This window comes from Limanda limanda, chromosome 12, assembly GCF_963576545.1.
Source record: "Limanda limanda chromosome 12, fLimLim1.1, whole genome shotgun sequence".
NCBI classification, from domain to species: domain Eukaryota; kingdom Metazoa; phylum Chordata; class Actinopteri; order Pleuronectiformes; family Pleuronectidae; genus Limanda; species Limanda limanda.
Window position 1 is genome coordinate 27,323,807 of NC_083647.1, and position 13,637 is coordinate 27,337,443.

The window sequence follows — 13,637 nt, forward strand, 5'->3', positions numbered from 1 at the left end:
ACTCTGCTGCCAAGCTAATTAGCTGTGTAGAGCACGGAGGCCTGTGGAGCGGCTGAGCCACACACTGAGGGATCTTCTGCCAAAACACCTTTTTGCTTCTCGCTCACAAAGACCTCAAGTCCACAAAACACCTGAAGCTCACGTCCAGAAAGACGAGCACGCAGACGTCCCTGTGTCAGGTCCTGACCCGGGTCTGGCCTGGGTTGCTACCATCTTGTTATCTGAGTCAAAGGTCTGGATTCCGCTGCTTCGTTTGCATCACACCTGACTTCACTGTCTGGATACAACTCTCTCATGTTTGTTCATAAAGGAAAGGATCTAAAACCAAATATTTAACCTCATTAACGTGCTCATAATGTGTTTTTATATGATACAAGATACCAATGACAGCCAGGGTTTCATACGTCACAAATATAAAGAAGCAATCCCTCCATCGTGGGTGGGGTGGTCTCTCTTGTAGCAAAATGAGCTGAGGAGCCAGACGTAGCTAATTATCTGTTTTTAAGTTTAAGTTAATTTTAAGCTGATGTAGCTCAACGTTCTTGATCAGGACCAATGATTAACGTTAGCGACATATCGATAACTTGAAAAGCTAATTTGGTAGTATACGTTAGAGATTGTGATCAGAACCAAGGTTTATCTTTGACACATAAAAACATTTAACATTCTGATACACTGACGTTAAGTCAACTATTCAATATGATTTATTAATATAAAGGAGAAGAAATTCGTTTGTTTGAGTACAGAGCTGAAGCCAGGAGCTTGTTAGCTTAGCTTCCACGGCTGCAGATCAGGAACTGTTCATACGAATCGTTTTGTACGACTGCGACTAACAAAGATGAACGACGCAGGAGAAAGTCATTTCAGAAGGTGAGAGAAAGGAAGGATGAAATGCATGAGAAAGAGAGAAAGAGAAAAGCAGGAAAGATGGAGAAGAAGTTTATAGAAGCGATGGTAAGAGGACGACAGAGGTAAAGAAGGAAAGGAAATTGAAATGGAGGTGAGACACAAGGAGGCAGGAAATAAGCAAAGGAGACGAGGAGGTAAAAAGAGATAAACGCATTTAAAAGATGAGAAAATAAAATGTAAATAAGGTTAAAGTGGAAGGAGCACAGAAAGAAGGGAGGATGGAAGAAGAGAGAAAGAAATTAAGGATAAAAGAAGCTGTGGGGTGGAAGTAGAGAAGAGCAGAAGGAAAGAAGGATAGAATATCAGGAGTTAAAGTTAAAGGAGTAGGTGAGGCTGGAGAAAAGCAAAATGAGAGGAGGATGAGGAGAAATGGTGAAAGATAAAGTAACGAGAGTGATGAAAAGTAAGAGAAGAAGAAGTGATGAGGAGGAGGATGGAGGATGTCAGGGGAGGAAGGACCATTCACTGTCTGATGGCCGTCAGCCAGGGAAGAGGAGGAGGAGGAGGGGAAGAAGAGTTGTTTCTTTGTTTGAAGGTTACAGGAGGACAAGGAGAGAGAGAAAGAAGAGAGGGAGGATGTGATGGAGACAAAAGAGAGAGAGGAAGGAGGAGTGATTGCAGCGAGAGAAAGAAGAAGAAATGATAAATACACGAAGAGAAAGAGGTGTTCAAGTAATTTTGTGTCTCCAAGGTGGAAGCAGCTTTTATACCATTAACGCCGCCTGGTGTGTGTCTGTGCGTGTGTGTGTGTGTGTGTGTGTGTGTGTGTGTGTGTGTGTGTGTGTGTGTGTGTGTGTGTGTGTGTGCACGTGTGCGTCCTCCTGCCAACTCTTTAACGAGGGACTGCTGCTAATTTCAGAGCTAATACTGAACTGTTCCACTCCACTGAACCCAGGGAGGAGGAGGAGGAGGAGGAGGACATAGGTGTAAGGAAGGAGTGGGAGAGAGAGAGAGAGAGAGAGAGAGAGAGAGAGAGAGGGAGAGAGAGAGGAGAGAGAGAGAGAGGGGAAATGAGGAGAAGCAAGGATGTGAGATTACAGATGAGAGGGGACATAGGAAAGCATATAGGAGACTAGGAAAGGAAATGAGGTGGAGGAATAAACACAAAAGATGAGAGGGGAGGACAAACGGATGAGGGAAGGAGGAAAGGAAGGAAGGACACTGTGGTGGAGAAAAGTGGGGGAGGACAAGAGGACAACAGAGGAGATGGCAAATAGGTAAGTACATAAGGATGGAAGGGGACAAGTGGAGGACGTAGGACAGGAGGGTAAGACAGACAGATAGAGGAGAGACAGGAAGTAAAATGAGGAGGAGAAGAAAAAGGCAGAGAAGGTGGGAAGGAGATAAAGGACGGACAGAAAAGAAGAGGAGATAAGGACAGAGGTGAGAGAAAGGATGGACAGAGGAGAGGAGGTGACGGGAGGATAAGGGCAGAGGGGTGAAGAAAGAGGGTATGGGGGGTGCAAGGGGAGGAGAAGAACAGACAAAAAGGAGAGGTAAGGAGATGAAGAGGTTGGAAGGAAAGTAAGTAGGAAACATTAAAGTAAGATTAGGAAGCAAACACAAAGGTAAAAAGAGGGTGAATGGGGAGAGGGGGGGGGGTGAGCGGAGGTGAAGATGATTAAACCGTCCTGTGCAGCTGTCGCCTCCTGTTCCTCCTGCATCCCTCTTTCATCATCCCTCGTTTCTCACGCTGCTCTTCAGCATCTGGGGTCTGCCTCCATCTATTGGTTTCCTTTGTTTCTTCATTTCCTCCCTCGACCTCCGACCTCTGACCTCTGACCTCCGTCCGGCCTGAGACGTGAAGTTAACTCACACTCAGCTCGCTGCAGTTCTCACGATGAACACTGGGAGATCGCATCGGAAACGTTAGCTGTGTCTACGAGACCGGGATGAAGGGAGAGAGTGAGGACAGAAATGACGATTTCCTGTTTGTGCCACCATCTTTTTTTAAGCTACTTTGAGTCGTAGGAACCTCTTCCGGAGAGTTAGCCTGTTAGCTTCGTCCGCAGCACACGATGAGTCCAGGGATAGGTTAGCCTAAGATGGATCCACCCGTTGGATTCATGCTCATGCTATCAGTTTATAAACTCGGAGACTACCTGGAGCTAGCTAGCTGTCCCACGTGTAGCGTTGAGCTGACAAACCTCACGAACAGAAAGGAAACACTTCTTCCTACAAAGGTGCAGAACTTTGCACTAGACAATGTTTCAACACAAAAACTGTAATAAGTACGAAGATTCTTATACGTAAATGAGCTCATGGTTATGATGTAGGAAGTCACGTACAGTGTGTTCCTGGCGTTCAAGTGGTCAACCTCTGAGAACGACTTGTTTCATAACGGCAAAATGGCGGCAAATATTAAAGTTCTTTTGTTTAGAATCCACAGAGCTTGTTGTTGTTTAGAATCTACTTTGCAGGAAATTAAAGAGGGAAAATGAGACAAAAAAATTTGCGATGAAATTACAAAAAAAACATCAACAAAAATGTTAGCAATCGCTAACGAAAATAAAAGTTAGAGGTACAAGTCTGTGAAAACCACTAGAGGGAGCAACTCTTCACGGTAAACACGACCCAATCTGAAATCAGAAATTGGTCGGCTAGCTCGCTAGGTTCATCATTAGCTACAGCCCCGGATTCTAGTTTGTAATTACAGATGTAAATATTCCAACTTCTTTAAAGTTCTTTCAGTTTTATAAATGACTCTTTATGAATCCATATAAAATTCTTTATTTTAATCCCTGGTAACTTTATGTCTAACTGGTTTATAAACCACTCGTAAAAACAATTAATTTAAGAGTTAAAATAAAAGAAGAGGACAATTGTCAAAAACTTTTTGTCCCAGCATCAAATTCAATTTACAGCATAAATTACGAATTGTCTGTGTTTTTTATTATTCATGTTTATTTAAGTCTTAAAGTCCATCACTTACAGCCGCTCCCAGTAATTTGCCTCCCTGCGTTCGCTCATGTCGGATTTTCTTACTGATTCATGTTACTATTCATCTTTAGTAATTAAAACCCTCATCTCATATCCATAAAATTCACATTATTACCCCATAACGTCCCTTATCATATTAGTCATATGAGCTTCGCTTAATTGTGCTGTGTTGTGCATTAATGAATCCGCGCATTAAAGTTTCCTTCCAACGGAGATAACTGCTGTCGTGAAATTAAATGACAAAATGTCCGGAAGCTAGAAATTACGTTATTAATATTCAATGAATAAATGATGTAACTGTTAAAATGAAAAGAATGTTAACAGGGAAGTTGGATGTATATTTGACGTATACACTCAATGTGTTATAGGATTTAGAGACACACAAAGATTTAATATAGTGACAGTGTTGGTGGATAGAGGGAGAAAATATAAAGATCATAAAAAATCTGAATAAACCGTAGAAAAATAAAAGTAAGAGGACAAATTAAATTAAAAAGACATAATTTATTTGTGGGGAAAACTAATCTCCAGTGAAACTTTTTAATTTATATAAAGAGTTATACCGGAGTGTTGTCATGGTGATTTCATGTAAAACCAAAAACTGAACAGTAGAATGTGTTGCATAAATGTTTTAATGAATTTCACTACAATACTACACAAAATAGACTTTTACAGTTTTATCTCAGTTATGATTTACAGTGTTTATTTAAAACACTATCTTATATATGTAAATCTTCTGTCTGTAGTTATATTTCTATTCACCTGAGGAAAAGTCTATCAGAAGTGAGAAAAGTGTGTGTGTGTGTGTGTGTGTGATTGTGTGTTTGATTGTGTGTGTGAGTGTGTGTTTTTGTGTGTGTGTGTGTGTGTGTGAGCAGCTAACAGGATTGTAGCTAACAGGATGGAGGAAGCTGTAATTCTACTATAACGTTATCAACATGACTCTCCACCGTGCGGCTGATGTGTGTGTTGGTGTCGGCGGCTCACTCTGGCCCCGCCCCCATCGATGATGTCACTGTGTTGTTGTCATGACGTCATAGTTTCCGACGTTGACCTTCTCAGCTCCAAAGTGTTTCTGGGATTTATCACCTTCTCTTTTATTTCACTTTTATTTAAGCTTTCACATTGAGAGAGAAGCAGAAAAGGTTGTTTGCACATTTTCACTCAGTTATAATCACATTAATAATATAATAATAATAATAGTTTTATCATATAGATTAATATTTGGGTATTTATTGTTTTTCTCCCAAAGTCAGATGAGAGTTCACCTGCGTCTCCAGAAAAGAGATAAATCCAGAACATTGTTTGACTCCAGAGATTCAATCATAATTCTGTTATTTCATCACTGTTGTGTCTATAAAACAACATGTTGTCACCTGAAACTCTGTGTGTGTGTGTGTGTGTGTGTGTGTGTGTGTGTGTGTGTGTGTGTGTGTGTGTGTGTGTGTGTGTGTGTGTGTGTGTGTGTGTGTGTGTCTGCTTGCTGTCATGCTCTGCTTGATGCTAAAGCAGCGTGTCAGGCAGAGATTGGTAAAACAGATAGACGGTGTGAACACGTCCAAACACTGCAGGACATTTTCCAAAATGTCTCCATCAGAGAGAGAGAGAGAGAGAGAGAGAGAGAGAGAGGGGGAGAGAGAGAGAGAGAGAATGTTCCTCTGAGCTCTGTTGTTGTTTAGAAACTATTAAATACACATCAGTTATCACAGTGTAACACACACACACAAACACAAACACAAACACACACACACACACACAGACACACACACAGACACACACACACACTCACCACATCGACTAACTAGAGTCCAGTCTTTTACTCGTTCTTCTTTTCTTTTTTAAACATCTCTCTTTCTTTCATCTCCAGTCGTTTACTTATAACTTCTCCTTTTCTTACATCCATCCCTCCTTCCTCCTCTTCCTCCTCTTCCTCCTCTTCCTCCTCTTCCTCCTATTCCTCCTCTTCCTCCTCTTCCTCCTCTTCCTCCTCTTCCTCCTCTTCCTCCTCTTCCTCCCTCCCTTCTCTCATCTCCTCAAACTCTCCTCTTTCCATTTGTCCTCTCGTCGTTCATTTTATTCTTCCTCTCTAAATCTGCCTCTCATGTCCCCTTCTTTTTTCATGCTCTCTCCTCTCTCTCTCTCTCTCTCTCTCTCTCTCTCTCTCTCTCTCTCTCTCTCTCTCTCTCTCTCTCTGCCCCCCCCCCTCTCAGTGGGGTGCTTGGACTTATCATCAGTTCTCTGTGGGAGTTCACACTGATCCCTCCATCACTACAATCCTACTGGAGTGTGATTATCCTTGTGATGATGCACACAGACACACATACACACACACACACACACACACACACACACACACACACACACACACACACACACACACACACTTGTCCTTCTCATCATCAAGTTTTATTTCTTTATTTTATTTTGTGTTTTTTGTGTTTTATTTATTTTTCACCCAATTAACAGAAGTATTATATTTGTTTCACTTCCTGTTGTCTCTGTCAGACATCTTGTTTTAGTAAACATGAGTCGTTACAAACTACATATAGTTATTGATCATCATTATATACAGTCACCTCACACACACACACACACACACACACACACACACACACACACAGACACACAAAGCTTCTACTCCTGTACTTTGTGTGTCACACACTGAGCAGGTTCTTGTGTCTTTAGGATCAATACAGGACTTTAAAGATCATCTATAGGACCTGTCTTCTCTTTTCTTCTCCTCTCTCACTCGTTCACTCCTCCCCCGCTCTTCTTTCTCTTAGTTTCTCTCTTTCTCCTTTTAATTTCATCTCTTTTATTGCCTTTCAACTTCTCTCCCTTTTCTGTCTTTCTGTCTTTCCTTAGTGAGTAGATTGGTTTTGGCACTCAGTCCCTTGATCAGTGATCACACACACACACTCACACACACACACATACTCACATACTCACACACATGCACATACTCACACACACTCACACACAAACAGGCAAACACACATAGCGAGCAGTGGTGTCATCGCCATGGCGATGTCAGCAGGCGGGGCTTAATCCAAAGTGACACTTGTTCTCTGCCTTCCTTTCCCATCGCCATGGAAGCAATTACCCTCCTCCTCAAGGGCCTTTTGTCTGAGTGTATGTATGTGTGTACATCTGTGTATGTGTGTGTGTGTGTGTGTGTGACCGTGTGTGTGTGACTGTGTGTGTGTGTCCGTGTGAGACCGTGTGTGTGCGTGCGTGTGTGCGTGTGAGTTTGTGCGCTCGTCCTCCCCGGAGTTGACGGGGTGGAACCTTGGCTGCAGGTCACCTGATTGGCTGAATTGAAAGACAGGGAGAGAGAGAGTGGGGGGGTCAGGGGAGCATCAGAGGAGGAGAGAGGGAGAGAGAGATTAAACAAGAGGAGGAGGAGGAGGAGAGAGGGAGAGAGAGATTAAAAAAGAGGAGGAGGAGGAGGAGAAAGGGAGAGAGAGACTTCTCCTCTTTCTCCATCTCTCCAAGCTCAACTTGAATAAAAACTGAAAACTTGTATTTTCTCCGGACGTGAACTCGTGATGTTTTTATTAAAATGTAAATGTTTTCTCTTTCCTGTGATTTAGATTCAGAGAGAAGGAGCCGGTTGTGATTTAGATTCAGAGAGAAGGAGCCGGTCACTGTCGGCCGGTATCTTCCTTCAGAGACACAATAAATAAAAACACACTGACAGACATTAATAAGCAACATAAATCAAACAGACTGACACTTCTCTTAGAATCAGCTGCAGGAAAATAACGTCCTGTACAGTAGAGCAACACACACACACACACACACAGACACACACACACACACACACACACACACACACACACAGACACACACACTGAATGTTGCTGTGTAATGCACTGGTGGTTCTCCGGCAGCTCCAGGTTCCTTGTGTTTCCCAACTCGAGGCCTTTTCAGAAACAATGCAGCAACAAACCCAATAGAAAATAAGCACCAGTAAGATATGGAATCCACGATGGAGGAGAAGTCGTATTTTTCTGTCTGAGCCTGACGTAGTTAACGTAGCTGCACCGAGTTTGTGTCACTGTGTCGCACACGGTTATTGCTTGTTTCCACGATGAGTGTAAAAGAATCTGTGACGGTTGTAGTAGAAAGCTTCTCTGGTTCCTCCGGGGCAGAGCTGGTGAAAATATTCCCGGTTCTCCTGGTTCTAAAGGTAAAAACAAGAAGGCTTCCACCTGAGCAGTGACACACGAGTCAATGTGTTTGCAAACGTTCCCGAAACACTGAGTTCCAGATCTTCTATCTTGTGTATTTTATTTTAGCTGAACTCTAGTGGCTGCGTCCGACTGCAATGACGTCAGAGAAGATTCACAAAGACGTGAAAAACCCACTTGATGCATTTTAACAGGTTAACACACACGACACACAACTTACACCGATGGAAATATATATTGTCACCATGACACACACAGGAAACACATCTCTGCTGCTTTGTCGTTTCCTTCTCTCTCTTTCTCTTTTTTCAGAACATTTATACTCGTTCTATCGCTCCATTATTTTGTGCTCTCTCTTCTTTCTACACTTTCTCTATTTTTTTAATATGTGAACGTCTTAACCAGATTCAGATCTCCGCAGTCTTTGTTTATATTCCGTGTGTGTGTGTGTGTGTGTCTATGTGTGCGGGAAGATTTCTATCTGTCATTAAGAGATTCAAATGCTGCAGTGTGTGTGTGTGTGTGTGTGTGTGTGTGTGTGTGTCTGTGTGTGCGATGGCTATCAGCGGTCAGGACCTCAAACCTCCACAGATTTCCCCGTCGGCCACCGTGCAGCAGCTCCTCTGAGTTTTATCTCCCGCCTTCATCTCTCTCTTCATATTGCTCTCCGTGTTTCTCTTTATCTCATCGAAGACTTTCCTGCACGGATGTTTTCTTTTTAAATATTCTCCCTCTCAGTTTGGCCTCCGTTGATGGATGAGCCGATCGTGTAAACAGATACTCTCATATCTGGACCCGGCAGAAAAAAATTAAGCGCAGAGTTTATTCCAGAAAATATAAATTGAACAAAAATTGAATTTTTCGCACAAACACAACCGGACGCTGTGAACTCAGATGTGCTTCAGCCTTCTGGGAATGAAACTACATCATGGAATTTAAATGGCAAAGGCAATTTTATTTATAAAGCACATTTGCATATTGAGGGACTACATTAAAACAAGATGCATGTATAGAAACAGATGTTAAGGTTTATACGCTACAGATAAGTGAGTGTTTCCGGACACACACAGTTTGTTGTGTGTGAGTTGTTGCTTGAATTATATCTTGTGTATCTTCTTAAGGGTGATTCAGGATTTTTCTGTGTGGAATTCTGGGTCATAACTTTCATATTGAGCGGAAACACGCTTGTTCTCATGAAGTATTTCTGTTGTTCTAATCAAGGTAAAGCTGCGTTTCACGTGGTCGCCTGTTGGTGGCGTCACATCCTCTTTGTGCAAGTCAAGTATTTACACTTTTTAGATCTTGGTGGTTTTTCACTCTTTATTTGAAGAAGATGAAGGATTTTATAAATCGGACATTTGGATCTGAAGTTTTCAGAGAAACAAGCTGAGAGTCGAGCGTTAGCGGCAGCTCGACTCTCAGCCAATCAGAGACGAGTCAGAGTCGAGCGTTAGCGGCAGCTCGACTCTCAGCCAATCAGAGACGAGTCAGAGTCGAGCGTTAGCGGCAGCTCGACTCTCAGCCAATCAGAGACGAGTCAGAGTCGAGCGTTAGCGGCAGCTCGACTCTCAGCCAATCAGAGACGAGTCAGAGTCGAGTGAACAGGTCCCTCTCTCCTGATGATGCAACTCAGCTCGTATGAACGTGAGGAGCTCAGGCTGTAAATATCTGCCCGACGACAGCCGGTCACATGACTGATGGTCAGTTTGACCTCCAATTGACCTTTTTTAGCATTTCTACACACTGCGAGAGGAGGCCGCACACACACACACACACACACACACACACACACACACACACACACACACACACTGAAACACTGAAACAGACATATCTTTTCCTTTCAGTTGACAAGCCCTTAAAAAGCCATCGACCCACCTCGCTGAACTTTACGACATCACACACACACACACACACAGACACACACACACACACACACACACAGACACACACAGACTCACACCTTTCCTAGTGTGACAAGCTCTTTAAAACACCATTAAGTCATCCAGCTGAACTTTACAACATGGTTTCATTTCATGTTTATAAGACCCCCCCCCACCCCACCCCAACACACACACACACACACACACACACACACTCGGCCACAACAAGTGTTGCATTTACCTACTCATGCTGTACATGATAAATATGTCGGATCATGTCAAGGTCAAATACACCTTCTAGTCCACTTACACACACACGAACGCACGCACACACACACACACACACACACACACACACACAAACACATTATTCACTCTGTCATGAATATATAACATTTTACTTTTAGATAAACCCTGTTCTTTACAATTTGTGCCAGTGAATAAGTAGATTTTATTTTATGCTTTTTCTTTTCTTTCAAAATGTGTGTACGTGAACCTGAGTCGCAGAAATGAAATAACGACTTTCGTAAAGTTATAAATCGTAAAGTTATAAATACGAGAAGACGGATCCACACTCAGGTTTCAACATTTATATAAAACCTGATTTACATTTTATGTCTTTTTTACAGACAGAGAGAGTTACACAACAAATAAAACACAAAGCATGTAGTAGATGCTACACAAAATAAGTAGTATATACAATTATATTCATACAAAGTGCCACAAAACAACAATTGTTAACATTGATAAGTGTGACGTATAAGAGGGAGTCACTTTAAATGTTTATGCCCATGAATCAGAATCAGACTTTATTTAAAAAGCTCCTCTGGTGTAAAGTTGTAAAACAAGTTCTCTGACGAAATGATATTAAAACAGCAAAGAAGAAACATCAGGGAAATGATAAAGAGGAAGAAGAGAATCAATTAGAACTTTTCTCTCTATTGGTGTGTTCGTTCTTAACAATATTATATATCGTTCTTCTCCAGCTTCACTTTAGAACGTATATTAATTAAATAAATGCATCTTCCCTCTCTCCTCTCCTCTCTTCTCCTCCTTTCGCTCCGTTTGTTCTCCCCGATAAATAAATGACAAACAGTATGAAAATGATATTCTTTGCATGATGACAGCCATTTTTCATCTGTAGCCCTAAACAACTCCTCCTCCTCCTCCTCCTCCTCCTCCTGTTTGTCCGTTATCCCTCCATCTCATCCCTCTTTACACCTCCCTCCCCCTTTTATCCCTCCAACACTTTTTCTCCTGCATTTTTTTCGCTCAGGCAAAAATTAATCACCTGTCTTTGTGTGCGTGTGTGTGTGTGCTAGTGCTTGTATGTGTGTGTGTGTGTGTGTGTGTGTGTGTGTGTGTGTGTGGCCGGCAGGAAGCCCACAGAGGTTTTTAGCAGCTGATTTATTGCAGAGTTAATTCATAACGGCATCCGATGATGATGAGAGGCTGCGGGAAAGTATGGTCGTCAATGTTGTTGTTGAAGGGTGAAAGAAAGAGGGAGAGAGGGAGAATAAACAGAGCAGCTCTTTGGTATAAATTAATAGAGTGGAAAGTGATGGAGAGGAGGATGGATGGAGGGAGCGAGTGAGTGCAGTAGAAGGAAGGAAGGGAAGGGGGGTGGGGGGGGGAGACAGATTGTCGGGGACTTGAGAAATGGGATCATGGAGGAACGTGAAAAGGTTTTTTCTCTGTGGTACGATCGAAAAAAGTTTAATAACTGCGACCAAATAAAGTGTCGTTCATATAAATGTGAAGACTGCAGCGCTACGTTCATTTAGGGGAAGAGGAAGAGGAGGAAGAGGAGGAAGAGGAGGAAGAGGAGGAGGAAGAGCGGAGGGTAGAGGCTGTTATCGTTGTGGCGCTGCAGCCGAGACCCGTCCATGTCTCCAGAGCTCTGTGGACTTGAGGGTTTGAAACAGTCTGAGCCATAGACATATATAAGACTAAATGTCTCGGCCAATGGAGTCCAACGTCACCACATGGCGGCCATCTTGCTGCAGGCAGCTCGCTCACCCATAACATTGTGTTGTAGTGGTGCGTACTTTTTAAATAACCATAACTTGCTCAATTTTTCAACCGATTTTTAAACGGTTTGGTTTGTTATAAACGCCAGAGATGTAGCTATGACACTGCGTACTTATGAATAATTATGTTATTTTTCTATACAATTTAATAATTTATGCAGTGTCATAACTACATCTCTGACGTTTATAACAAACCAAACAGTTAAAAATCGGTTGAAAATTGAGCAAGTTATGGTTATTTTAAAAAGTACGCACCACTACAACACAATGTTATGGGTGAGTGAGCCGCCCTCAGCAAGATGGCCGCCATGTGGTGACGTTAGACTCTGTTGGCTGGCAACGCGGCCGAGACATCTAGTGTTTATATCTATGGTCTGAACAGTTCAGGTCGTTTGGATCTTTGGTTCCGTTCAGAATCAACTGAGAGAGATCAGATTCCAGCTCTTCATACGAGTGTCGACTGGTTTGAACTGGTTAGACAAACTGTGTGTTAACTTCCTGTTGTCTGTGTGTTAACTTCCTGTTGTGTGTCTGCTCGCAGGCTGCAGGCTCTGAGGAAGGAGAAGTCACGTGACGCCGCGCGGTCGCGGCGGGGGAAAGAAAACTTTGAGTTCTACGAACTGGCCAAGATGCTGCCGCTGCCGGGCGCCATCACCAGCCAGCTGGACAAGGCCTCCATCATCCGCCTCACCATCAGCTACCTGAAGATGAGGGACTTCGCCAACCAGGGCGACCCGCCGTGGAACCTGCGCCGGGAGGGGCCGCCGCCCAACACCTCCGTCAAAGGTAGGACAGACACACACCGGGCTAAGGTGTGAATGTGTACTGAGGCTCTGTGGAGTCTTTAGGGAACATTGCTGTTTTTCTACCACTGAATGAGAATGAGAAGTTTTGCAGTGATTCGACTTTTTCTACAGAAAGTTTTATTTTTTAAAACTTTATTTATTTATTTTTTTTAACAATATGTTTATTCGGTTTTTCCAGGTAATTAAGTACAAACAGACAAATACTAGGAGTTAGTAAGAAATTATGCCAAAATGAAATGAAAAGAGAAGGTAAGAAAAAAGAGTCAATTGAAATAAAATAAAGGCATAAAAACGGAACAAAAAAAAAACAACCTGTGGAGTCTTTAGGGAAAATTGCTGTTTTTCTACCACTGAATGAGAAGTTTTGCAGTGATTCGACTTTTTCTACAGAAAGTTTTATTTTGTAAATCTTCTTCCGATGAGTCGTTACATTTAGTCTGTGGAGTGTTTTTTTTTTAACAATATGTTTATTAGGTTTTTCCAGGTAATTAAGTACAAACAGACAAATACTAGGAGTTAGTAAGAAATTATGCCAAAATGAAATGAAAAGAGAAGGAAAGAAAAAAGAGTCAATTGAAATAAAATAAAGGCATAAAAACGGAACAAAAAACAACAACCTGTGGAGTCTTTAGGGAACATTGCTGTTTTTCTACCACTGAAAAAGAAAGAATGGGAAGTTTTGCAGTTTTATTTTGTATTTTCAGTTATTGATTTGTCGTCTTGTAAACAGTTGCGTTGCTTCTTTTGTTGTCGTTCTTATTTGAAAAAAATCTGAATTATTCAAAAGCAAAGACGTCACATTTCCGAACCTGTTGATCTCTTTCACAGAACTCTGTCTCATCCTCTGTTCGTTCTTCATTCGTCCTCCTTCCATGT

General features: G+C 42.2%; 1 protein-coding gene across 1 annotated transcript in view; it reads left to right on the forward strand.

The window, feature by feature from the left end:
* The window catches only part of LOC133014874 (neuronal PAS domain-containing protein 3), a 231,305-nt gene that overhangs the window by 89,506 nt on the left and 128,162 nt on the right, over positions 1–13,637 (forward strand). The window contains 1 exon segment of the mRNA XM_061082094.1: positions 12,497–12,741. Within this exon segment, the coding sequence (XP_060938077.1) occupies positions 12,497–12,741 (245 nt within the window).